This window comes from Oxyura jamaicensis, chromosome 18 (genome assembly GCF_011077185.1).
Source record: "Oxyura jamaicensis isolate SHBP4307 breed ruddy duck chromosome 18, BPBGC_Ojam_1.0, whole genome shotgun sequence".
In the NCBI taxonomy this organism is placed as follows: domain Eukaryota; kingdom Metazoa; phylum Chordata; class Aves; order Anseriformes; family Anatidae; genus Oxyura; species Oxyura jamaicensis.
Genome location: NC_048910.1, coordinates 5,096,063 through 5,123,579, shown reverse-complemented (window position 1 = coordinate 5,123,579; position 27,517 = coordinate 5,096,063). Strand labels below are relative to the sequence as shown.

The window sequence follows — 27,517 nt, the reverse complement described above, 5'->3', positions numbered from 1 at the left end:
TTTGTATCACCGTAGCAAGGATTTAACCAAACAGTTCAGCTCCATTAGCAATCTGGGGTCACGTTAATGAAAACGTGCGCCCAAGTCCGGGCTTTCAGAGCACAGCTTCGCCCCTGCAAGGTGACACCTCTGTGTTCAGTGTCCTGTTCACGTTCTCTGGGGGCATTAGCTGCATGCCTCGCCCGGCGCAGTGGAATTGCTGCACAAGGTGACTTGGTTGCTGGCAACAACAAGCCATTACTCTTTACAACAACCGCTCCAGGAGCGGCATTTCGGACCACATGACTGCCAGCAAAATTTCTGCTTTAAAAGCCGCAGCAATCTGAAATGATTTGAGAAGTCGCATCTCCCTCCCTCCACCCCTCAGCTCACCTTCTTGGCAACCGATCCTTCACCCAGGACGCAGTTCCTCTCTGGGCATTCACAGGTGATTTTTGCAGGCTCCACTTTGTCTGGAAACACGTAGAGGCACCTCTCCCCGAGCTGCCTTTGGGCATGGTCAAAGCACCCCAGACGCTTTACCCTGGTAGGACGGGAGGAGAGCCATGAGCCAAGTGTAACAAAACCTAACTGCGACCATATCCTCATGCCACTGAGGCTTCTTCTGGGGTGCCACAAGCTAAAACCGCACCAAATCCTTCCCAGGCACACAATTATAAAGGAGGAGTGGGAAAATCTCACTAGGGACCGGGTGGGGATACAAAGGGTTTGGGTGGGACACCAGTCGCTCCTCTCCCTCTGGTTCCCCCTCCCAGCAACAGCTGCCAAGAGACGTTTGCAGTTGGCATTGTTTTTTGCTGTCATCGGAGAGCTCCCCTCCTCCAGCCTCCCGAGGAGCTCCGGACAGGACTGTGCTGCATTGTGCTATTACTCGTCTCACTTTTCTGCCTGAATTTTGTCCAGCTCATCCCTGCAGCCGCAGCCTGCAGAGGGCACCAGACGCTCCTTCAGCAACAGCTCGTGGCCAAAGCAGGACGCTTTATTGCCTGCTGCGCACACACATTTAAAAGGTGAAGCCTGCTTCAGGCACAAATGGAAGGACAGGGGAAGAAGGGAGCAGTTGCTAGACGCCAAGTTCCTCCGTGCACTTGTTGGCTGGAAAGCACTTGGAGAGAACAGCGGGATGCTTGCCCTTGTAGTGGTAACTCAAGGACCTGCTCAACACACTTGGAAGCTATTTCTTCACCTTTTTGAACCTCTGGAATACAGGCACAGAACAGGGCAGAATAAAACTGGAAACAGCAGCTTTGTGCGTGATCGGCTGCCTGCACGTCACCCCCAGTTTGTGCAGAAAAGAGGTTTTCAACTGCCCTCACCTGGACAGGTTCTCCTGGCTGATCACAGAGGGGGGAGGGCTCACACTGTCAGTACCTCCAGGACAAAAGCTTTTAGTGATCCAAGTAACTTTTAGTTCTACCACCTGCACCTGCAATGTAAAGAGACAAAGACATTTAATTTTTCGGAGGCTTTCCTACACCAGTGTCTAGGATCTGAAAGTTTCAGCACAAGCAAGCAGCAAGCCTGCTTCTGTCATTTAAAATGGCAAAGTGCATTTCAGTGCATCCAGAACCACTGCAGCACTGCTGTAACATGGCTCTGGGCAACACTGAGAGCTCCTACAGTTTTTAAACTTCAAGCAAGACATCTGGCCTTGGAAGGAAGCTGTAGTACATACAAATCAGCAGCCCAATGTCACAGAGACATGCTAATGGACTTGGAGCTGCTCCCTCTTTCAGCAAGGAGTCAGCAACATTTCTCCCTTTTTGGACAGCACGCAACATTAAGTTTCAATAGAAGAGGTGCTTCCCCTCCCCTAACCATCAGCCATACAGGCCTTTAAGTGTATTGGCACGGGATCATCTCACGGGGTGCCAGCAGGGACCCTCGGGAGCAAAAGCCAAACCCTGCTCAGAAGTCCCGTCGGTCCCCAGCAAGAAATTTGTCACTGCAGAAGAACAGAGCCCCAGCGCATTTGCTCTGGGAAGGTTACCATGGCAAGCTGACTCTGCTCCAAAACCGCAGCCAGGGACCCGTTCTGTGCAGAAAGTGGCCGTGTGTCAGCTCGGCAATCCTTACCTCTTCCACCACCACTCTGAACTTGCTTTTTGTGCTCAGAACGGGCTTCACACCCGAGAGCCACTGCACACTGGAAAAGACTTTAGAAGGCCCGATGAGGACTTGCCCAGGATAAAAGCCATATGAATCATCAAAGAAAAGACCCTGTAGGGGAAAAGGAAGAAAAAACAGCATAAAGGGCTTGAGTTTTAAGATTCCAACATTTCTCTTCCCTCATCCGTGATCAGTGAGACTAATCAGAGAGGAAAAAGTCTCGCAAGTTGCCCATCTCTTAAAGTTCATTCTCCTCCCGAAATCAACCTGGCAGTTTCTATAGCAACCTACTCTATCACACATTCATACGGGATTATGACTCAGTGTGGGAGAAGCAAAGGTACTTGCAAGAAACAAGAGATACGGATCTCACACAAGCGTTCTCAGTAACAAGGCAGCCGAGGTGGCCCCAACCCTGCGGAGGGGCACCCTGTCTTTGCCATGCTCCAGTTCGAGCACCTGCAGCTTGCAGGCAGCCAGAGGGATCCTGCTTGTCTCCTCTGCTTGTCAAATTAAGTTTGTGAGTATTCCTTCTGTCTTAGGTGGATTAGTTAATGTGACAGCCCTTTGAAAACAAAACAGGACTGTAAACAAAACAATTACTTCCCTAGAACTCTTTTCCGCTGATATTCAGAGTGATTTGATGAGCCAGAGATTCAGAATGTGGGGGTGGACAGAGCAGTTTAGAGTAGAGGGAATACAGAGTGCAGAAATGTATGGAGTCTTGTAATTTGTCAGAAAGGGTAAGAGCAGCGCGACAAGATCTAAATCAGGCGTGTTTCCAACACAGCAATTCTGAGCACAGGATCGAGTAACACTGGAGACAACTCATGTCTCAGGTGGAACTGCAAGCCTCTAGAAGACTACACGCACTTTAAAAGCAGCCTGACTCCAAAAAAGATCTCAAAACCGGGTACCTAGAAGCTGGATGCTGCTACCAAGGTTAACAAGCACAAAACATGCTGTACAGCCCAAAGCAGAGACTAAAATGGAGAATGTCTAGCGACAGACCACACCTTCTCTGTGCAGGACAAGAAACCACAGCAGCACATCCTAGTAAAATAACATTCCATTTACTCTTCAAGAAACAGGCAAACAGAAATGAAGTTTCAGATCTTTGTTTTGAAGGCAGGGAAGGATAAGGGCTGACTGTACTGTTAGTTTTTAAGAATTATGTCATTTTCTCAGTCAATTCCCAGCAAAGCTGCTGGGAATACAGCGAGGCCCTGCTGATGCTACCTGGGAGGACAAGCAAGCTATTGTCTGCCTTTGAAGGTAAGGAAATCTAGATTCCATCATCACACAGGGAACCCCACGTTTCAGCTGACAGGCTAGCAAAACCTTCCCCAGCACCTGATTTGGAAAATGCCAGTATGATGGCAGGCCTCCATTCAGGGAACGCGATGGACAACAACAGCAACAGACAATCTAGAACACCTTTTAAACGAGACGCCCTTTTCCAGAAGAAAGCATTAAATTTGACAGTATTAAATGGAGCAAGGGCCTTTTCAAGCACGTACAGATATAATGAGCAGACAGGGAACTGCCTTGACACCAGCCATCTGACTGCATGTTATGCAAGTTGCTTGCAAAGAATGCAGCTGGATACGTACTAATTGTAATACCTCCTCAAAACCTGCTTGTTAACATTACCTTTAAGCTACATCCTGTTACATTTATTTCCAGAGAAGATCTAGCTAAGTGCTTTTCAGCTGTGAAGCATCATTTCATTTTTAACATTAATGAACGACTACAGTTTTGCCTCCCGCCCTCCCTCCTACGCAGAAAGCTGATCAGAAGGACTCTCAGGAGAACCAGAAGCTCACCGAGTCACTGACGTGAGGACAAACGTCATACAGCTTGGCTCCATCTTCTGTACTCATAGAACACCTGGAAAACAGAAGAGGCACAGTCACACTTCCAGAGCCATCCACCTCAAAAGCAAACAGCACCAAATTAACAGCTGCTGCCCGAGCAACTCTGTCCATATGCCCAGCAGCATATTGCTGAGCCTTTATGCTCCAGAGCAGAGCTGGCTATGGACAAGCTATAAAAAAAACACTGCCTGGTATTACAAGGCTCCATTCAGCAAGTTAAAAAAAATAAATTAAGTAATACGCAGGGCACTGGACAAGATCTGTCTGCTGCAAACGTCCCGTTTGTTATTCACACTGCCACTGGAAACTAAAGGCAATTTGGGTATGGTTGCTCCAGTAATAGCTCCATTTCCAGAGTAAGTTCTGGTGGGATTTCAAATGATTCATTAGGAAGAGATTTTGAAAACAGTTACCTCATTTGACACAGCTACGCATGAGCTGGTAACAGAAACCAAGCAAGGTTTTAAATTCCGCCAGTAACTGCAGACAGTACAGAGAGAGGAGCGCAGCTATTTTTCACTCCCAGTTTAACACGTTTTTAAGAGCCTTCCAGTCTGGATTAACCAAAAGCTAAAAATCAAAAACATCACAGAAGCATCCACCAATGATCTGTTATAGCTCTTGCATTGCTCACTTCTCTGAGAACGATTCAGAGCTGGCTGCAAGCTTTTTAAAACTCATTTATGTATTTAAAATTGTCATCATTCAATTTACAAGACAGATGGGTTGTTTCCCAGCTGTTTGACCCATGTGCCTTTTGCCCCCCCCACTGATTCCCTTGCATCAATAACAAAGTTTGTTGGACAAGACAGGCTTCAGTAACACTGAACCTAATGAGTTCAGAAGGTTTCAGTTTACAAGTAACTGTCTGACATGCACAAGAAACCAAATTCAAATCATTTTACTAGCTTTGCAGAACCATAAATTAAGGTAATTAGATATTTGTTCCAATGTTCCTGGTTAAATCTCCCTCTAGAGTTACGACTTTCAATTACATCTTCATTAAAAAACAACATTCCTAATGCTGTTGCAAATAACAGTGAAGATAAAGCAATGCTGACCTTAACAGCTCAAGTTCCATCCTGAGCTGCTTTTTTATCTTTAATAAAAAGCGCTAGCCTGCAGTTTTCTACAGTTCTGCAGATGTTTAAAGGTAAGAAACTTCCCTCCCTGTGCTCTCCTACTGAGAAAAGGTTTGGAATACATGTTCTGTCTCAACCAGCCATTTTTCCAGGGCAGAAGAGCAGTAGTATTAGCATATTTTAGTTCTGGACAACTGATCTGCTGGTATTGAAAAAAGTGACACCTTTCAGATAACACATTTTCCAGAGGGTGATCAGTGAACCTCAATGACTGCAGAAAAAGAAGCATTATTTACTCTGCATTTGAAGATATAGCAAGCAGATAAATTAACAGTATGTGAACGGGAAGCCCAGCCTGTTTCTAGTTCTAAAATAGATCAGGATCGTGAAACCTAAGGGGGAGAATATTCAACAAAAACAAGTACCTGGCTCCATTGGAAAGCTTGAGGATGACCTGGTTCTTCAAATCATAGACCTTGCCCAGCCAGCAGTCATAGGCTATGTAGTCACCATACATGAAGGGCTATGACGAAAACAGAAATCAAGCAGTACAAACGTCAGCCCTTGCACTTTGAGCCATCAAGTAAATTCTCACACAACACACACTGGATAGCAATCCCAAAGGGGGGTCAGGACAGCAACTGCAGGCCTCGCTGTAAGCTAGAATTAAGATACATTGAGGAGTTTGCTTGACAATCAGAACATAGCCTGGATTCTCCATTTAAGAAGTTGTGACTCTGTGGGATTTTTCCTCAGATCAAACTTGCTATGTGAAGTGTCCCGTTTTGTTCAAAAGCTACTCTGCAAAGGAGGGGCATACTTGCACTTGCCATCAGCTAATTTGAAAATAAATAACAATTATTTTTTAATCACTGAGCCTAATATTCCATCTCAGGCAGAGAAGCCTGTATCCCCCTGCCTTTCCACAGGACATTTCATGAGAAGGGTTCTGACACTCCTGTTCACTGCCAAATCATTTTTTTTCCTCAGAGGAACTAGAATGATAAAAACCTATACCACTTAACATCTGAAAATCCCCCCACCCACTCAAGTGGGAGAACCAGATACGCTGCAGTTTCAGCTTGACTCCTCTTGGTACTTTTATAGCCTGTTTAACCAGTAATGATATTGCAGCTCGAAAGCACTGTGCCGGTACAATGGGGCTGCCCCAATCAGGCACTAATCTCAGCACAGAAGCTTTCACCCAATTTAATCACAACCTAGCCCTCCAAGTCAATTTGATCTCAGCAATCTGATCAGAAACACAGAACAGATGGGGAGAAGAGGAGCTACTGCATCTTCTTGCAGGGAGGATGTTTTCAGTACGCCTAAAATAAAACCAAGCTGCAGATGCATCTTGCACAATATGGCTGCTTCCCTTGCATGCACTGCTTAGAATACAGCAGCATCCCTCTGAACAACACAGATCTGGCTCCACCGTTTATCTTGGCTGCATTCTCACCCAGATATGTTGCAGGTCTTTGCTGTTGACAGGGTAGAGGATGCAGTTGGTTCCTACCAGCTTCACAGCACACTCTATGTTGACATCTATCACAGTCCCACACTGGCTGTCCTGAAATCACAAAAGAGAAAAAGGGGTTATAACCTAGATAAGGCCCTACATACACACGTACATGCTCTGTGCACAGACAGGAGGTGCAGAAACAAATCTCAGGAGTACAGTGAGTGCCCTCCTCTCAGGGCTCAGATCCTTGCTCTGATGGGGGATTTCACGTGATCTTAGAAGAACTCGAGGCTGACATCACTATTAAAGACCTGTGGCATTTTCTTCCCAGTTAAAATTTGCAATGGCTGCTAATGGAACAGCCCAGATACTCTGGTATCTGGTCAAATAAGACAACGCTGTGTCAGGTGATTAGAATTTATTTGCTTTCAAATCTGCCTGGCTGTTTAGTCTACACAAGCGAGCAGATCTTTGCAATTCCATAGGGCCATCGTGCAGATACTGCCCTGAACCAACAAAGGCAGGGTAGATCAACCCCAGAACACAATTCTTTAAAGCTATCTGTGACATCTCCTGTAAAGCTCAATTTTGCAGGACTTTACAAATGGCCTTCACTTGCTGCCATGCAAAAAAAAAATCTGGCACCTTTCGGATTTCAAGGTTTCAAGCCAGATAATTTACAGTTGGTCCAATTATGAGATGGCTGTCATTATCTCCATCGCTTCGCCAAAAAAAAAAAAAAAAAAAAAAAAAGTTGTATTTATTTTTTTCTGTCCCCACAAAAAACACCGCATGCTGTCAAGAGCCTTCTGGGGCTTGCTTGGCAGGGAGCACGCAGTGTGCACGTTGCTTACACATATGGCAGAGGCCTGCAAGGAAGGGCTGCTAACCCAAACACTGGCAAATGCGGCAGCTGCCCTGGCCTGCTGACAGCTGGGACAATCCATACTTTTATTTATTAAAGACCACAGTCCACTATGAAAGCTGGCCGAGGCAATCCGACATCAGCAGCTCCTGAAGCTGTCCTTATCTCAAACATCAAGGTCACTGCTCCAACAGGACTCAAGCATAAAACACTTGAAGGGCTTACACCCCGTGAGAAGTGCATTTGTTTGCTCGGTTCGCTTATAAGCACGCTGTTCTTTTGACTGTATCAAATATTTATTCAAGGCTTTCACCCAGAGCCCTCGGCAGCCCTCTGGGGAGCTCACGAGTTTGCTGGTGCTCATCTCATTGTGGGGCCTGGCTGTTCGAGCAAGCCACCCTGCAGATACACGCCGTCCAGGGTAATTCCTGGGCAGATTGTTCAGCCCCTTTATCCGTCTGCCTTTCCACCTGCCCACCGCAAACCCCCTCCTCGCACCGCATTGACCCTGTACCCACAGCTCCAGTGACAGGGACAGCAGCGTCCCCGCGTGCTGCCCAGGCGGAGCTGTGCCAGGAGGCTGGGAGAGCTGGGCTCGAGGCAGCAGGGGTTCGTCCCCTCCAGCTGCCCCACAGATTTCTGCCATTTCTTTTTACAAAGGCTGGGAAGCAGAGGAAGCCTCTCCCAGACAGAGCGGTGCCGATGGATGCGGCTAAGCCTGACGCTGCTTGTGGCCTGCGAGGCCTGCCAGGAGGAGCCCAGCAGAACCAGAAGGGCCCAGCAGAACCAGGAGGAGCCCAGCAGAGCCCTGCTGTTATCTCTCACCTTCGGAGAGCCCCAAGCAGGCTTTGCCAGAGCTACGCCTGATTCACCACAGCTGCTGCCAGCACGGCTCCAGCCACAGGACGAGCAAGGCCTGCTCGCAAGAGGCACCTGCTCTGCTGAAGCTCAAGGGGTCTGAAAGCCCAAGCACAACCATTTACACAGCCTTTCCTCCACCTTAAGCCATTTAAATATGCTCAAATCCATCCTCGGCCCATCCTTTGCAGTTTAGGGTTTGGTTCATTTGTGTTTTAGATTGCTTTGTAGCCAGAGAACAACAAAATAATAATAATAATAAAAACCCTTTTCCTATACTGAGTATTTCAGGATTTTTTTCCTTCATCAGCAGCTCTGAGAATCTCTGGTACAATCCAGCACCTGTGGTTTCTGTGGATTGTCTTGTCTCTGGGCCGAAACCCTGCCTTTCCCCGGAGAGCACCCAAAGGTGCCCTGCAGCACCCCGCAGGCCTGCCTGTACCCGCGACTGGCCCCGGGGACCTCACGGTGCTGAGGAAACGCCTGGGCAAGGAGAGCGGAGAGCAGTCTGCTCTGCAAGAGCCCCCACAGGGGGCTGTATCTGTGGAGAAATTACAGGAATTGGTGCTAAGGAGCGGGCAGCACAGTTTCTCCCTCCATGCCGCAGTGTCCCTGTGCAAATAATGATTCCAGCTAAGGATGGATTACGGAGGCCCTGTGCCCGCTGGGTGCAGATTCCCTTTAGGCAGAGCACGAAGGAAGCTGCTGCTCTGGGATTCGAGTCCCTCACCCTGTCTATATCAACTTCTGAAGCACCAGGTTTCCCATGGCAAAAGCCCTCTTGCCATCAGCGCCAAACAAACGAAACCAGTACCACGTCAGTACGCCGGTGCCTCGTACTCACAGCTCCCGTTTACTGCAGTTGGATGCTACCTAGTCGTGGGCAGGAGCACGGGGTTTGTTCAGCTCGCTTCCCCTTCCAGTTGCTAAAATGCTTGAGCAGGAACAGAGCGCTGTACGTGACTGCTAAGAAAGCAGGGATCAATGCTGCGAGCAGCCTTAGAAGCTACAGGACTGGTGAATCACAGCTCTCCTTGCTCACCTGCCACCGAACCTTTGTTATTACCAGTTTATTTACTTCGCTGTCACATGAAACATTAGGCTGCGACAGGGGAGGCAGCCTTGCAGCGGGGAGGTTCTGCTGAATCACTCCGGGAGGTTACAGCCGTGCTCAGCACTGCGGTCCCCAGGCGAGACGTCGCCAACTCGTCTCGTCTTCCAGGCCAGAGCTCGGCTCCCCGCCGCCCTGCTCAAACACAACCGTCCCGTCCTGTCTATAAAGGAGGGAGCATCTGAAACAAGCCCACGTTTCAGTTTTGGTATAAAAAATCCCCCTCAATCCCACCAGCAGCACTGGCAATGGGAGGTGACTGATCTTTGTGGGGACTGCAGGCTTGCTAGCAGGGCTGATGGATTCCAGCCCCATTCACACCAAAATTCAGTTTTCCCCCAAATGTCCTACTGCTTCTTCTGGTACCCACAACAGCATACACCATGGTGGAGATACTCAGTATTTAAGCAGTGTATGGACAGCAAAACGACTCATTTCGTGACCCCACCTGAGAGAAGACAGCTCAGCAAGCACAAGCCTCAAATTCCCCCGTTTTGTACCTCTGTCCTTCTACTCATTCCCTCAATGCTCTCTTCTAATTACGCCACCCTCTTATCCCTTTGCTTTAGAGAGGACAGCAGTGCCCAGCAGCCTTTGAAGCAACAAAATCCAGGTGTCTGACAGATTACAGACCCACTTCTAAATCTTTTCCCCAAGCTAGCATACCACCTGGAAAAATGAAGTCTGCCACCGTTTCTCATCCATCTGGATTAGACCTGTGGGGGCCCAACCGCATTCAGGGAAAATGATCTCATTTTACGCTTCAGACCCTGAAGCATTCTTTCCTCACACTCGACGCTAGACGAGAAGCGCACGAATTTGAGTCAGCTCTCTTCTCCTGAGGAACAGGGGATTTCAAGTCCTTCCCGCTCAAGGTTAAAAACAAGCCCTAGGAGAGTGTGGTGAATACAGAATAAGTTCCACATTGTGCATTTGCCAGGCCAACTGGTGCAGGGCAACCATCCCACATCCTGAATCTGGCAGGCTGACACCGGCAAATTTTCTATTTTAAAGGCTTCGGTGATTTTTGCAATACATCCGAGGAGTAAAGGTTTTCTTTGGGATGGAAGGGCTTTATTTTTTCATTTACCACTGATATTTAAAATACACTTGAGGGTAAGATGAAGTATAAGTCATCTTCAGATTTGCTATGCTTTTGAATAGAGGGGAGAAAAACTGAGCTATGCACTCACCATTCCATCAATAAAACATGAAGTTACCAGCCACTAGGACAAATGCTCAAGTAAATGCAGCCGTTTAAGCATTCAGACAAGAAAGGAGCGTGCACCTGCTGGGACACACCAATGCAGCTACCGATACACGTGCAGCAAGCTAGGGAAGCCAATTTCTGCTTAGAATTGCTATGGAAATCACAAACAAAAGAAGCACATCCACATTTGCCAAGAAGAAAGCAAATCAAAGTCATTTTAAGCTTTCAGGACAGTACCAAGCATTGGAGAACAGACAATTGAGAGGCAGGACTCGAAACATCCTTCTTTGAGCAAGAAGGATAACCACAGTGCCCAGCTGGGCCAGGGACAGCAGTGTGTGAACAGCTGATATTTCTATTTGCTAGCAGTTCTTTGTTTTGGAGTAAAGCGTTTTCATAAAGCTGCAGTTTTAGTAAGATATCTTGAAGTCAAATTTCCATTTCAAACAAGAATTCAATTTCTTAAGGAAATGCTTTGTTTCAGCATTTTCCTAATTACCCTTCAAGGTTTTTTTCCACTCTCTTCTTCTCCCCAGAACATTCCTTGCAAAAGGGATGGGCTTACTGTTTTTTCCCTTTAATTGACAAATAGAAGAGCTTTATTTGAAGCACCCAGCCTGGTCAGAGAACGGCCTCCTCCATCCCTGCACCAGGCTGCACGCCATGTGGTGCAACTGCAGCAGGCTGCGGCCAGCTGCCGGCTTCATCACAGCCTCGGTAGCTAACGCTGCTGGAAGCAAGTCAAGAGAAGATGCGAGCGTACACATGGCAGGCCATATGGCTCGAGGTTACAGGTTAGGTGTTAGCAGCAGCAAGGAATTGCCAGCCCAGCTACGCTCCTAAAGAGATCACATCTCGTTTGATAATCGATACGGAACAGCGTTCCCAGTGTTCCCCACAAAAAGCAAATCCACGCGTGTCTGACAAGCACAAATGCTGTAAAACTAGAACAAAATGACCAGGACTTAAAATAGCATCCAGGAGCAGTAAAGGTAAGGATTGCAGGCTGCTGACTGAGAACCAGCCTGCTTTCTGCCGACCTAGCTGTGGCAGATACTTCAGCGTGTCTTGCTCCAGCAGAGTTGGGCGTTGCTGCATTTCTTCTGGGAGCAGTCAGACAAGATGGTGCTCGCTGCAGATTAAGAGGTCTCCCTGAAAATATTTCCTCCAATTTTTCTACCACAGCACGCCAAAAGGCACACAGGGATCAAGCTACCTGCCTCTGCTCCAGCCTCCCCGTCAGGTCAGGGAGAGCAGGTCCACACTCCCCACAGCTCCCACTGGCTTGATTTAAAACCTAAAGGACGCCAGGTTTAGACGAGCTGCTTGTCTCGTTACCCGACATTCCCAGGCGTGCCTGCTCAGGAGACCTTTGCAGATATGCAGCAGCAGCGAGGCAGCCTTATCAGCATTTCATTTTCAAAGGATGCTGCTAGGTCTATTAAACAGGCTAAAAATAGAACACACTCAAAGCTTTGCCGTTCAGTTCCATTCAGGCAATTTGGCAAGCCTCAGAAATCCATGCAGCAGCGTTACGATCAAAAAGGGACGAGGAAAAAAGCACTTACGCTGGAGCTCATGTGTCTGACCACATCTCGAGGGACGACAGAGCGATCTTCAAGCTTCAGCTGAGGGGGAAAAAAAAAATACTGGATTTAGTGAGCTCGGGTGACACTAGGTCAGAAATGACATGACAGACACAAACAGCATCCCATCCCTCTGGGCTGGAGAGGCTTTCAGCAGAGGATGCTGAGGCACTTCCACACACAGCTAACCCCCTTGGAAAATCCCCTTGGCAGACCTGAAACACAGCAGCCAAGTGAACCCTCCTTGACTGAGGACACAAACAAGGGCGCAGGCATCCTGACCTAGTGCCCCTTTCCTCATCCTCCACCGACATCACGCAGCACTTCCCACCCACACCCAGGCTCTGCAGCAGGGGAGACAGGAGACACACGAAGAAGCGCACCACACCACGCTCCTGTGCCTTTTTCTGTATGTTTTTCACCCAAGATGCTCCATAAATACCCATGGAAATCCCGTTTGGCCTGGAGCATTTTAAGCAAGATGCAGTACGGTGAGAAGACCCAGCCAGCAGGAATTGGCTCCAGTGTCGAATTCCTTGCAGCAAGCACTTGCCTAAAAACAGTCTCTTGCTGCACTCATTGGCCTGCAGGTCCGTGCAGGTAACACAAAACATAAGAACCAGCACGGATAAAGTCACAGCACCGCTCACACTCCACTTCCCAACACAGCACTTGCTGCGAGGAGCTGGTGCTGGCACCAGGAGAGGCAGCCAGCCCGTCGTTGCCTGTCCTACATCAGTCCCCACAGAGCTGTGGCACCAGGACCCGTTAGCGGCACGGGGAGGCATCGCCCGATGGACCTGCGGGCATTTCGGGACGGTTCACCGAGCCACATCCTTCCAGCAGAGATCCATCACTGCTTCAGAGCACTGCTCGCGGGCTCTTTCGTTAAGCGTTATTAATAGGCTCGGAACTACAAAACGCAATTCCCACCCAACGCGCTACAAAAACCAAGGGCTAACATCCTGACCACACCGACAGGGAGGCCACGAGGCTGAGGGGGAGGTCCAGGCTTGCTCAGCCCCCCCCCCCAGTAATTCAAGCTAAGGCTTCCTCCTGCTGATCGGGGCGAGCGCTCAGCTGCCTTTCACTGCTCACGAGCACGTTTGCAGAGCTCGGCGCGATGCACCCATGCAAACACACTGATCGCAGCCGGGGCGTTTTGGGAAGCACCACGGGAGCTGAGAGTCAGGGACAGAGCCTTTCACGTCTTCCTTTGAATCCTCCTCGCTGCTGTTGCTGCACGCATCGCTTCTCCTCGGTCCCCAGCCCAAAATCCACCGTGCTTCGTCAGCATTTCATCCCAGCCCACGCCCTGGCTCGCAGCCTGCATGACTACATCAGACATAAATCTATCATCTGAGGACAGGATCTGGAATTGAAGCGAAGCACCTGAGTATTTATTGCCTTCTTGAGCGGGTGTTTCAGTAAGGGAGGAAGGGAGGCAGCCAGCCAGGCTTTTAGACCAACTGCTGGAGTCAGGACTCCACCGGAGTGGGAAACCTGAAGCCTCCCACAGCCCATTTCCAGATCGGGGAAGCGTTTTCATCGCCTCCCACATCCCACCAGGGTATAGATAGTATAGATAGACATCAATTTTTACAACGCTTGCTAAAATTATTCGTTCAGGTACCGCACAGACAGCCTCTTAACATCCCGAGCCAGGCAGCAACGCTCACAACTCCAGTAAGCACCCCTGCAAGGACAGCATTTGGGGTGGTTTAACTACGGAGTTCTCTTACTGCAAAACCCTAAGTGTATAATGATAGTTTCATTTCAATGTGTCTTAGGGCCTTTTGACCACCGCATGCTGGATTAAATTCACACTGCTTTGCTCGGTATTGCCTGGTACCCAAAGAACCCCAAACCACAAGCTGATCTTATACAAACACTGCCACTGCCTGGTAGTCAACTCCAGTTAATCTAAAAAGCTGGAAATGAGCAGGAGCCTTCCCAGCCCCTCGCACCGTAAGGATATAACCACAATATTTCCTCCAAAAGGTTCAAAGCTTTCTCTGCAGGAGCTGCATTTACCCTCGTCCCGGTGGCCCCGGTTCCGGAGGCAGCGCAACCGCTTTCAGCCCCACGTGCCAGCCCCACCTGCCTCGATGCTAGGATTAGCAAGGCAAGTAGAAGGCAGGATGCCAGCGCCAGCAATGCCACGTAGCAGGCCCGTCACCACACCAAACATTGTCGAAGCCCAGAAGAAACCCGAGGGAACAGCAGGAGGGCTGTGTATCAACGCAGCCATTCTTCTCGTCTGCGATACCCCAGTGTGCCATCGGCAGCTGGAGGTGAGCCCCCTCACTCGGCAGCCAGGGAGCTCTATAAGCACTCTTAAAATAGGCTCTTCGAGCTCAGTTGCTATATTTACCTCCGTGAAAGTCGGTGTCAACATCACTGGAGTTTTATGTTCTCGTCACGTGCCTTGGTAATAGCCCCGGGAACGAGAAACAGCAGATCCCCAGCGCTGCGCGCAGCCGGTCCTGGGCTCCCGCGTGCCAGGCTGGCCTCAACACCCTCCCAAGACCTCAGATACGGGGGATGTTGACAGCGTTACCCCATCACCTTTTAATTTTTAATTCACGTTTACCTAGGTTCAACAAGGCAAACCAAAGACACCCATCACTGCGCAAATATTTCCCCCAGGTCCAGAGGGATGCGGGCAGTTCCACGGTTAATGCAGCAGCTGCCAAGAGGAGCAGGTTGAAGGCAGAAGGGTTGTTATGTATTATAATAATTATATATATTATATCAGTTTTATTTTATAACCCAGTTATTCTCGCTGCTGCTCAGCGCTGAGCTCGGTGGCAGAGCCGCAGCTCGGCCAAAGCCACCTCCGCTGCTCCCCAGGCGCGGCGACGCTCGCGCAGACGTACAGCCGGGGTGCTACGGGACATCGGGGTTTTGGCTTTGGAACAAGCACCAACCCAACCCTGTCCCCATGCCCAGCTGTCAGCTCACCTCCAACAAGCAGCTACGCAGCCGCTGCTGCTTTCACCTGAAACTGGGTGGACTGGGAGGAAGGAGAGAGCATCAGCGCATGGAGCCTTGGGAGCTTAATTGCTTCCCATCAGTTGGGTGATTTCTTACGGCAGCAAATAAATTCATCATCCCCTGAACCAAAATGTTTTCTTTTTGTTAACTTGCAGCAGCACCCGTGGCAGGAACCTGGCCCCAGCCAGCAATTGAGCAGCGAGGTGAAGGCGCCCTGGGGTAAGTCACATCGCGGCTCCTTGGGTCTAACCCCTCAGCTCCACGAAGCGAACGGGAGACGTGTGGACCCCTTTCCTCTCCGAAGAGCCGCCTCCTGCCTGCAGACCAGCACCACAGCAGTTCGTTTCGATGACTGGGACTAGGCAGTGCCGCGTCTCGTGGCAGGTAAACAAGCAGCAATCGCTTCTGAAGCTGTTACTGATAAATAGCAGGAGATTGCTGTGGGGACACAGCCGGCCCGGGCTCTGTGTCAGAACAAAACCAGTACTGGAAGTCCTCGGGAGTGCCATAAATCCCTCAGCGCTATCTGCACGTTTAAAAGCAGAGCTTAAGCTCACTGACCAGCTGCTCAGGTTTGCTTGTGGCACCTCGGTGGACAGAAACACCTCTGCACAGGCTCTGGCTACCAGCGTCCACCCCCAAAAAGTAATGTTTTATCCAGCAGAAGGAGCACTGGCATTTAACTTCAGGAGAGACCAAAGAAGACAATTCCACCTCCAAACAGCGACGCTTTGTTGGTGCTACGGCCGTGTTTCACTCCAGCGTTGTCACACGAGGTAATTACCAACAAACTGCCTTGCTCGGCACAAATCAAGACCAGAAGCTGGGGAACAAGATGAAACGCAGAGGAGAACACCAGCGTTAAGACTGGACGCATCCTGCAGGAAGTCAGTGGCTGTTTGATCTCCCACAGCTCACAAGGTGTTTTGCTCCCTTATCGGCTTGCAGAGGATTTGATGACTTCCCAGTGGATCGTGCAGCTTCAGCCAGGCTGGAGAACTCTGCAGGGCCGCCTGGGCACCGGGAAGGATGAGAGTTCTCCTCTCTGATCCATCGCTGCCCAGGGCAGGGCTTCGGGTCACAGCTCCGTGACTTTGGTGTCTGTGGACTCGCAGATTCGGGTGCAGACATTTCACCTGGATGAGCCACGGCAGCGCAGCTGTGTTTCTGTTCAGCTGGCAGCAGGACAGAGCTCACCCTGGCTCAGAAGGCGACACCTGGTCCTTGCCAAGAGCAAGGCGAGCTGCTGAAGTTCCCGGCGGGTTGGTGCCGTCTCCCATTGCTGCGGTGTTTGACCAGTGAAGAATAAAACCTGCTCCAAGGTGCTGGTGTGATCCCACAGCCCCTACCTCCACACAGCCACTGCACAGAACAGCTTCTATTTCGGGCGCTTTCCACGGATTTCATCCTCTATAACAAGATCCCTGGGAATGTGCACGTAAGGATGGAGGACAAAGCAGCAGGCACCGCCCTCTCCTTCGGTGGCTGCTTAAAACACGCAGGAAAGCGCGACCGCTGCAGATGAAGCCTGTGTGTCCAACAGAGCTGCTGGATGATGGAAGGGATGTCCATCCACCCAACGACTTACCAAGAGCCAGAAGGGCACAGGGTGCCGTGGAAGCTGGAAATTGGAGCGAAGCAGGGACCTGGCCGGCAGCAGGCACCAGCAGGGCAGGGAAGCCAGTTTCTGACCAGCGCCAACCTGCTACCAGCAGCTCTGCTCGGCTCCTTCTCCATCCCACGTGTCCCAGCACTGTCCTCGCACCGCTTCCCTAACCGCTCCCATGCTCCTGCTACATTAGCAAATAAAGAGAACATCGCTTGCAATTTTACAAAGCCCGTCCCGTAAAGGGGACAGGAGGGGCTAACAGAAAGAAAGGGAGGTGGAAAACACAACGCCGCTCGGGCCAGTCGCTGAATGAACTAGGTATCTGCCCACGTTTACCAGGGGTATGATTTCAGTCCTGCTCATACTTCCCTCAGGTTAGCAGCAAGCCATGGGGAAACACAGCCTGGACACACGGGGCTGGATCACAAAGGTTCGGGATTTCAAAGATCCAGAGGACGTGAAGCCAAGGCGTTTGTAAGAGTTTCAGTATCGACGTGGTACCAGTGGCACCACGTGCAACTCTTAGGGAAATACGTTCCACATCCAAAGCTCACGTCCCTCGAAAGACGTTTCTGTTACGTGGATCACGTTGTGTTGTACAAAAAAAGCAGGAGAGGGTAGAAAAAAGGCAGAAGAGGGAATCCTGCGGAGCTTGGTTTGCTCTGGGACACTTGCAGCCGCTCACAGCAGCGCTTCGGGCAGCTGGAGGCTCGCAGCCACGCAGGGATCACAAGGAAGGAAGGAGGGAAATGAGAACGGGGCAGAGCCACCAGAAATGTGACCTTCTGAGAACCAAAACCGCGTGACCTCGAAGAGCAGAGGAGCTAGAAAACAGTTTGGAAAACAACTCTCGTGGGATGAGGCTGCAAAACAGCGAGAATAAACCTGCACCGATGCTGCGACAAGCCCTGGCTACTCCTACGTGGCGAGCACGTGTTGTCCTGCCAGGCAGGAGTTCAAAATCGGAGAGCCGGGAGGTCCTGGAGAGCCCAGCACCACTGGGACAAGGCGGGGGGTCCTGAGCAAGGCAGCGGTACACAGCTCCCGACAGCCCGCTACGGAGCGGTGCGAGGTCAGGCATTTGGAGGAGGTCAGGGTTTTAACCGTTTTGCACTTCAGCATCATTTGGCATTTTCCAAACATCACACTGCATTTCACAGCTCCCAAGGGGATGTAGGAAATATTTAAGAGTTACTTGGAAATTGCACCAAGAGTAAGAACACTCGACGTGCCCTGTGTTAAAACGACCCTCAAAACCCACGAGCCGTTTCCCTCTGTGGAGGGGGAAGGACAGCGAGCGTAAACCTTTTGCTTCCACCTTTCGGCACCAGAAGCTTGTTGGTGAGGCTGCTGTGGGCAGCGTGAAGCCCCGTGCCGCAGCAGGTCGGGCTGACAATTACCTTCGGCTGCAGAACACAGCAGGGGGAGGCAGGGAGGTGCTCCGCAGAACTGAAAGAAACGCTTTAAAGGACTTCTCAGACGCCAAGACGGAATCGATACCGCGTTGCATCGCTGGCAGCACTGCCTGCAGCCAGCCAGCCCACACCACATTACGATGCTTTTGTTGGGGAAGGCAGATCTGTGGCTCACCCGACGCAGCCAGCAGCACAAACCCGGGTTTGTTACCTGCAAACTACGCCGGGTTTAATTTTGTGTGTGGACGTAACGGGTACTGAGACAACCGAGAGGCAGGACCTGGAGGATCTAATTCAGCTCACCAGGATGCCACGGCCGGCAGCAGCTTTCAGCCCCAGGCCATCGCTGCTCTGAAATAAACTCACCTGGCACCAGCTGAACGGCTACAACAGCTTTACAGCCCCTGCACCGAAGTCGTTCACTTCCATAAATTCCACCCCCCCCCGTTTATGGGGTACGTAGCCAGCCCTTTGGGAGACGCTGGGCAGCCTCTGCAGCACCCGCAGGAGATGAGGGAACCCCAAAGAGATCCCAGATCGCTGGCTCCCGTCACCGGTCCCTTTCAATACCGCAGGCAGGGAGGCTTGTTACAAAATCCAGTTGTGTCATTAGCTTCTGTACCATCTGCCCTCGTGGGGGGCCTCCCCAGCGACCCCCAGCTCTCCCGAGACAACCTCACAACTCTCGGGCTTGTCTTCACGGCACACTACAGAGACAAAACCAAGGCCGGGTCCCGCTTCAAGGCACTCGCAACGACTTCTGCCCCTCTCTACGTTTCTAACCGCCCCCCTTTGGTTCTGCCTCCCATGTCCCCCCCCAGTATTTCGGGGCAGTAAAGTTCTCTGGGGGCAGAACCTCTTTCCACCCTAAGTACAAACCCCTGCACCACTCCCAGTGACGCGTCCCCGCTCCCAGCAAACACCTTCAGGCCTGCGGGCAGGGAGGCTGAAAGGCTCTCCTTGCCTTGTCCAAGGAGGGGAATTTGGGGAAAAAAACACCAAAAAACAACCCCGAACAAGTTATTTGACACAAGGAAAGTTCCGTTCAATTATAACGTGGGTAAGCGCTGTGCTTCAGAGCAGGGGAATTTGGCTCCAGAAAGAAATCTCTCTCGCAGCAAAAGGAAATCTTTTACTTGGATTTTCCTTGTCCAGGACCGCCAAGTGTTAGTTATTATACCGGCAACAAATCTTTCCTGTAGCTCTGCAAGCTCACAAGACATTCTGGAAATCACTGCAAGGCACATTCCTGGGCTGGGGAACCCACGGATCTCGAGAGGAAGCTCAGGCCCCCGGCAGCGGTTCGGGGGAAGGAGGACAAGGCGATGGGAGGGTGACTGGGTTGGTTGAAGGGAGAGCAGCAGCTCTGGAAGCCTCTCCCAGCAGAGGGAGCGAGGCAGTGGCAGAGGAGGGCAGGAGCACCCCGGGGAGCAGGCGGGCAGGGGAGCAAGCCCCCGGAGCTGCAGCAGCCCGCCCTGCTCTTTGCTTTGCTCGGGAGGCGAATGCCAGCTGTAAGCAGCAGTAACAACTCCCAGCTTTTCAGCATCTGTAGCCTCACGTTTCCATCCTACCTGCTTAAAAGCTGAGCGCCGGCAATCACAAAAGGCTCCAGGAAACCCACCTGCTCGCGAGCTGGGGTTCAACGTCTGATGAAGGGGTAAAGCAGCAAGACGGTGTGTGAGAAAGCTTTACGAAACCTTGGAAGAGATGAGCAAAAATAACCCAGAAAGAGCGTAATGATGCTTAGCCTAAAGATGGTAAAGTTCAAAAATACACGGCTAGGGCTACAACACCCAGAGAGACCTCGTGATTGAGCTACGCTGAACAACAAGTCCAGCAGTAAGCCACCTGGAGCCACCTGGTCCTTACAAAGACGCCCCCAGGTCCAGGATTTAATCCTAATAGAGGGTTTTTCTTCCCGGCAGCGGTCTGCGATGGAAGATACGTCCCAGCAGCACGGATCCCTGCAGCCCCCCCCCCAGTATTCTTACAGAAAGATGGCTGATGGCGAGCTCCTGCTGCATCTGCCTAAGAACAGCAGCGACCCAGCAGCAGATGGCACTGTTACCTGGAAAACCCCCAGGAGACTGCAGCTTCAGACCGGAGACGCCGGCTGGCCGCAGCCAGCAGAGCAGCGGCCAACATTTTGCCTCCACACCAGCCGTCTCAAAGCCTCCCCTGCAGCGCAGGGGGGATCTGGCGATGCCCGGCCGTGGGGCAGCAGCCGGGGGCAGCGCAGCCCCGTGCAGACCCCCCCCAGCCCCGCCGAGAGGTGCCCGGTTCTCAGCCAGGACCTCAGGGGGTGGCACTGGAGCAAGCCATGGTTGGGCTGAGCTCTTTGCAGTACCTGAAGAAGCCCAAGTGGGTCTGAAGAATAAGATGCATTTGTTTGCTGGAAGGGCCCCCAAGGGGACAGCTTGCCTGGGTGACAGGGAGAGGGCAGGAGCCCTCCAGGCACCAGTCTCGATTCCTGGGAGTCCCTGCAGCCTCGGTGATGCAGCTGTGTCCCTCCTTCTGCATGAGAAGAGCATCTGGTGGCTCTTCAGTGTACCTGAACCAATTCCTCAAACCGCTGCCTCGGGACAGAGACGGCCGCTACGCCACGATGGGTTTTGGGTGGCTGGACTGCTCCGAGGCTGCCAGCCGGGCGGCGTTGGCACTGCAGGGATCCATCACTCACCTCTCCGAGAGGCATCTGGGGCGCTTCTGGGGGCAAGGCCAGGGCTGCTGCACCTCCTCGTCCATCCAGGGGGATAAAAAGGATGCTGCGAGGGAAACCGCGCGGCTGCCGCGCCTTGTGAGCGAGCCTGCAGGTGTGCTGCACCTGTCTACATCTTTTGGAGTAGGAATAAAGAATGTATCCGTGAAAAATATTCCTTAAGCACTGGCTTGTTCCCTCACTTCTCCTGCGCACAGCTTTGTGCCCTCCTCTCCTCCCCAAGACCATGCCAGGGAGGACTTTTTTGCAGAGCTGGTGGTGGCTCTGCCCCGGCCAACAAACCAAGCATCCCCTCGCGGCCCGGTCAGCGAGGCCCAGCAGCAGCCCGTCATTAGCCCACGGCAAAATCCCACCTTGCAAAAACTGCCAGGGAAACAACAAGAGGGAGACGCGGCGCCAGAAATTCACCGGTGCTGCTTTCCAGCTGGTTAGCTCATCCGCTGCTGCTGCGAATACCAACCAGCCACCTAAATTAGCTCCCAATCGTTCACGGCCATTCAGCGCCGGCACAACCCGCAAGCAGCTTTGAGACAACAGACGAGAAGGAGAGAAAGGAAGGTTTGAGGTGCCTTAAATTCATACGTTTGCGCTTTGCAGTCGCCGGCAACGCTGCCCGTCTGACCCCCCGCCACCCCGGCGTGTGCTTTGCATCCACCAGGGGAGATGCTTCCATGGGTGTTTCTGCTTTTCCTCGCTCCTCTTTTCGCTCTGGGCTGCTTCACCAATGAACCCAGGCACGTTTCGGTCTCCCCTCGCGGTCCCCGCAGTTTGAGCACCGCTCTTTATAAAGCTGCTTATAAATTCCGGCTGCAGCCCGAGCTCCCGGGTGCGATGTCGGCCGTGCGGCGCCCCAGAGGAGGAGGCAGCCACGGGACGGTGCCGTACCGCAGCCCCCTCCTTCCTTTGTTTTTCTCCCCACCCGTAGCCCCCACTGCCACCTCCCCAGGGTCCCTTCCCCCAGGCGCAGACGGCGACGCTTCATAATTGCAGCGATTTTCTCTCCTGGGAGAGGGAAGGTGTCGCAGCCTGTTGTCCTTCAGCCCCTAGCACGCCTGGTTTGGGTCACACCAGCAGCCAAACCAAGTCCAGCCTGCAGGTCGAATTACTCCGGGGACTGAGTCCTGCCTCATCTTACCACCGAGATTCCCTCGCCTTCAGCCGCGGGAACGGCCCTGCCGCCAAGCCACAGCCCTCATCCCGGTCTCGGGAACTCCGGCACATTTAATAAACCTACGTGGGATTCTTTTATCGAGTACAGAATCTCCTGGAAGAGACAAAATAAAGCTGAAAACCGACGTATAAATAGCTCTGGCTGAAAGCACGGCAAATGCTGTGTCATGCTCGCTCCCAAGGCAGCACCGGGCGGCGGGGGCGCGGAGCTCAGCGGTCCCTCGGGGCTCTCCGAGGTCCGTGCCTGCTCTGAAGCATCCCTTTGGAGGAACGTTGGGGGCTGAGTAACACACGCTGCAATGCCTCCCTGCTCTGCTGCACGTGAGGGCCGCCGCAGGGCCGGCAGAGCTGTCTGAAGCCCAAGGCACAGCAGGCCATTCGCAAAGCGCACCGGGAGGTGGGCGAGTTTGTTGGCTGAGCCTGGGAACACGGGGTGCTCGGGCTGGGCACGGGTTAGGGCTCCACGGGTTGGGATTTAGGGCGCTCAGGGCTGGGGGGTGCTCTGCGACGTGGCTCCCAAGGGAAAACCGGCACCGCTGCCTCGGCCGGGACACAGCCAGAAGCCGAGGGTCACCTCTCCGGTTCCTCCGAGCGCACAGGCAGGCGGTGATTTAGGAGGTACAACAGCTAACGCCGGCTGCGCGACACCCCAAGCGCTCTGCAACGGCTTTCTGTTAAATAGCAACGCCTGCTGAACCTGCCGGCTGTGTACACGGGGAAGTGGGATATTAAAATAAACAAATCTGAGCCTTTAAGAGCAGCTCAGAGTCCCGAACACTACGGAGAGCCCACCCCGAAGCAGCGCGGGCGCCCTGCCCCCAGCTCACGCTGCAGACCCGAGCGTGTGAACGCTACCGGGACAATGCAGCACGATTGCATCACCGCCCAAAAAACCTCAGCTGCATTTTCTATTCACTGGAAGAGTTTCGGTTATCCCTCCCCTACACAAACGCTGCGTCGGCCGCTGCCAAAGAAGCGGCCCCTGATCCAGGCTCCAGGGGCTCTGGGTCGGGGACCGAGGTTCTGCAGCCCCTGCGCCGTGACGTGCCTCTTTATTCGGGAAGGGAATTCGCCACTCGCAGGGGACCGAAACATCTGCAGCCAGAGCGAGCGGAACTCGCCACCTCCTTGCCTGCCCGTGCAGCCTGCAAAACAAGAGCAAACCGCCTCCGATTCCTGCACTCACTGAAAAAGTCTCCCAAGGAGCGGTGACGTGATAGGGACAGAGGTGTGAAAGCCTTTTCGAGCCCCATTTCATGCTCCTGGGACCAGGCACCCTCCTGCCATCCACACGCAGCTAAGGCCGGTGGACCGTTTTTCCTCCTTTCCTCCCGGCCAGAACGCAGCTTTCTGCTTCACATGAAAACCTGTCACCGCAGTCATCGGGGTATCATCGTTTTGCCTCGAGTGCTTCCTAGGGTGACCCTTCAACCACCTCCCACGGGCTTCCCAAGGCAGCACCTACCCAGCACAACGCCCAGCACCTGCACGGGAACCTCTCCTCTCCCAGCGTCGCGCCGCCAGCAGCTGTTGGGTCACTCAGTGGCACGTTGGAGGCGACAACCCACGGTTATCCATCAGGGAACCCTCTTTGCTCTCCCCATCCCTTTCTGGACAAGCGAGGGGCCAAAAAGAGGTGTACACACACAGAGGTCACAGCCCCTGGTGTGAGGCAGCAACGGCACGGGGGTCACAGAGCCAGGCGAGCACACAGCAACGGCACAGCAGCCATAAAGCCAGAGATTCTGGGTTTTTAATATAAAAATCAGAAGTTCTCATTCTAAACCTGAGGTTACATTAAGTAGCCCTCCATACACGGACTTGGGTCACAATCTTCTGCTCGCATTAATCCCTGCCAGCCCGGTATCCTCTGGACAGAGGACGGTGAACTCCTTGGGGGACCCCATCTGTCTTAAAAGGGAGGGCAGCGGTGGGGGGCTTTATTGGTTTTAGCTTTGCGGCATCCCCCAGCCCTGCAGGCTGCTCCTGGCAGCTTTTGTCGGAAGTTTTTGTGGAATTTGTACCCTTCAGGGCCACGTCTCTGCTCCCCTCCCAGCCCAACATCACGCACGCCGGGCAGCGACGTCGCCCGTGGGATGTTTCAGTGCAGATGTGCCTGGAAAGGCCGCTGCAACGGCACCTTGGGACCCCACCTCTGACAAATATCGGGCATTCACAAGGCTGGTTGATCCCTCCCATCCTCCCCACCCCTCCTTCAGACTCGTGGTGCGGGACGAGCCGAGGTCCTTCACCTGAAGCATCCCCCTGCCTCCGCGGCCTCCCCCGGGGGACGCGGGCAGCTCTGCCCTTACGGGAACAAGCGCTCGCTCCAGGCAGCACGAGCACAAAGCGGCACGAGCCCGTTTGCCTGGAGTCAGCAGATCTGCCTCCGAACGGACACAGCCGGTCAGCCAGGGTTGTTTTTTCCCCACCCCCCTTCTTTCTAAAAGCGCTGGCTTTTCGGAGCAGAAAGGCAGCGGATCCTAGCACAGACGCGGCGCTCAGCCCGGCGCTGTACCTGCCCCAAGAGCCCCTTGGGAATGTCTCCGCCCGGAGGAAGACGACGCTGAAGAGGAATGCTGCAGCTCAATGACACAGCCACCGATCCCTGTCCCTGCAGCGGCACGACTCCGGGACCATGCTTTGTACCCCCGGATGCCTTCGCGGCTACACCCTGAGCAAAAGCAGCCTGGAGAACAAGCAATCGATAACCACGTCTGCACAACGCATTTTACCTCCTTAAACCGAGTCCGTTCTCCTTGACAGCGAGCCCCGGATTTCCCGGAACCGTAATTTGCTTGATGCCTGCTTCCTACGCCGCTTTTTTTTTAGGGGGACCTATCGCTACGCGCACACACAGCAGGGGAGCGAGCGCTTTGCCGTACCACCAGCCCGTTACGCGCCGCACAAGAACGCGTCCCTCACTTTAACGACTTCAGCTGTAACAGAGGGATTTCAGCCCGTCACAAGCCCGGTGAAACACTGAGCCATAAAGGCAGCCAGAGGTTTACAAACACTCCGGGAAAAAACGAGATGATTCAGGGAGCTGCGCTCCCCGAGGGCTGGGGAGGTGCCGAGAGGAGGAGGACGCGGAGCACAACGGAGGCTGGCTGAGATCTGCCAAAAAGCCACGGTGAGGACACTCCGAGGAGCCCCCAGAAGATGCACAAGGCCGCAGGCGTACCACCGTGGGGAGCAGATTTCAGAGTCGCCAAAAACCCACGTGGCGGCACGGCGCTACGCAGAGCCACCGCCACGCTCTGGGACAGGTCCAGGGGGGGTGAGAAGCCTTCGGCTGCATTCTACGGGCTGTCGTTCTTCATTAGGCGTTTAAACTGCATTCCCCCTCAAAGCTGCCCCATGAATTACGGCTGTGTATTTGCCAGGCTCCCGGAGGGGACGCACACCTTACAGCAGCAGCCCAAACCGACCGGGGGTGCTCCCGGGCTCCCAGTGGCGATTTTGGCTCGCCGAGGCCGCCCCGCTTCCCACGCTGCACGCACACCTCGGCCACTGCCGCCCACCTAGCGCTGGGGTGGGACACGGGGCTACGAAGAAACCGGGCACATCGTTAAATGTGGACACCGACAGGCCAAGAACACAGCACTTGGTCTGCAGGTATGCGCTCTGCATATGAACTCAAGCCACAAAGCGCGTTGAGCACACAGAAGAGGCAGTACGAAGGATAACTTTACGCTGTGAGCACAAAATGCCATCTTGTTCTTGCTACGAACTCTAAAAAACAGATCAGAAAGCACCTGATGCAGCAGAATCCTGTAGCCAAAGGCCCTCAGCACAACACCTGCCAGCCTTCGGCTCGCCGCTCGCAGGCGTTTGTTGCCTTCCTCAGATGCTTTTCGGTGCTCCTCTTACCAGGCGCGCATTCGGAGACCTCCGGCACGTTACGCCGCGCGCCTTCCCAGCGGATTTCCTCACCGAGCACAAAGCAGCAGCAGCCTCCAGCCCACTTCATCCACCTGGCCAGGTTGGTTTCTCATTCCCCCGGAGCTCCGCGCCCGGCGCAGGCGGCCGACGGTACCCTCGTCCCCCAGGGACTCAGCAGTGCCGCTCCCCTCCTCCCTTGCCCTCGCCTTGGGACACCGACTGGGACGGATTCGGCCAGCAGACAGCAGGATGCAAAGGTCGGGGTGCCGGCCCTACAGCCTGAACCACCACGTGCCACGGCATTTAGGAGGGCTGCCGCTGCCTAATTAGGTTTGCTTAATGAGTCACATTAAAGAGCGTATATGTACGAACAGGTTTTCCATCAGCGCGAGGACCTCTCCGGGTTATCTGGGTGAAATGCTGCCATTACGACCAAGTCTTCTCGCATTTTACGCGGTTAACTCCGACCTACATCCCTCGGCTGGAGGGAGGCCCAGCTCCAGAGGGAACGTCCCCTCAGTTCCAGCATTTCGTCGGCGTTCAGCAGGAGGGACGGGGTAGCCTCGTGTCTCTTCTGGTTAAAAATAAACGTACAGAAGCTCCAGGAGGGAAGGGTAAAAAAGGCACCAGGTCCAAAGAGGGGCAACCCGAGGCCAGCAGCATCTCCAAGGCAAGCTGGGACCGGTGCACGCTGAGACCCTGAGGGGCCCAAACGGGTGCTTCAGCACCTCTGCCGTGCGAGGGGGTGCTCCTGCAGTCAGGTTTGGGGAGGAAGAGGTAAAGTCATCAGGGAGGTCAGCAGCTTGAGCTCGTCTCCGCAGCAAACGAGCCCTCAGTACAGGCAGCGTGCGGGCGAGCAGGCTCACCGGCTGGGTTAAGACACAACAGGGAGCGGTGACTCCGGTACAGGAACCACAACTTACCCTTCTCTCCTGGAAGCTGCTCCCGCCTTGCCACCGGTCACTTCCAGCTACCTCCGAGATGCAGCCTCTCCCCTCTACTAGCGCAGAGCCAGCAAGAAAATATCCCTCAAACTCCCCCTGGCACCGAAAAAAAACACCCACAGAACAGAAAGGAACCACAGAAAGGTCAACGGGGGAGGAATTTAGGCGAAACGCCCCCATCCCCGAGGGCTCGAACCCGAGCTGCTCCCGGCACGGGGTGCCCCGCAGGGCCAGCAGCTCCCTCCCCAGGCACCAACCAGGGAGAAGAGCTGGGGAAAAAAACCCAGAGGGAAAGGACAACACACCCTGCTCCACCACGGCCTCGGGAAAACACTCAGTGGATTAGCGCTTGGAAGTCAGGAAGGGTTTCAGGTTTAGTCTTTTACAATCCCGGATCAATTTCAGAGATTCCAATTTTTTATTACTATTATTTTTTAAACAAAAAGCTAAACCACAACGTTTTTCTGCCCTGTCCACCGCCAGCAGCAACGAAGACCCCAGGTAACCCCTAAAGCCGTTGGTTTTGTCGCGGCGCGATGCAGAACGGGACATGCCCGGCATCGTGAAGCCCGCTGACAGCGGTGGAAATGCCTCTGGCTGCACTGCGCCGAGCAC

The 27,517-nt window shown here is 53.1% G+C and overlaps 1 protein-coding gene across 2 annotated transcripts in view; it reads right to left on the bottom strand.

The window, feature by feature from the left end:
- Window positions 1-27,517, bottom strand: part of UBE2O (ubiquitin conjugating enzyme E2 O) — a 57,339-nt gene that overhangs the window by 15,748 nt on the left and 14,074 nt on the right. For both annotated transcript variants that reach the window (XM_035342727.1, XM_035342728.1), the window contains exons 2-8: window positions 12,146-12,205; window positions 6,531-6,641; window positions 5,494-5,591; window positions 3,936-3,999; window positions 2,077-2,220; window positions 1,317-1,426; window positions 373-523 (exon numbers count right to left, since the gene is read on the bottom strand). In XM_035342727.1, coding sequence (XP_035198618.1) covers window positions 373-523; window positions 1,317-1,426; window positions 2,077-2,220; window positions 3,936-3,999; window positions 5,494-5,591; window positions 6,531-6,641; window positions 12,146-12,205 — 738 coding nt within the window. The remainder of the gene's footprint in view (window positions 1-372; window positions 524-1,316; window positions 1,427-2,076; window positions 2,221-3,935; window positions 4,000-5,493; window positions 5,592-6,530; window positions 6,642-12,145; window positions 12,206-27,517) is intronic.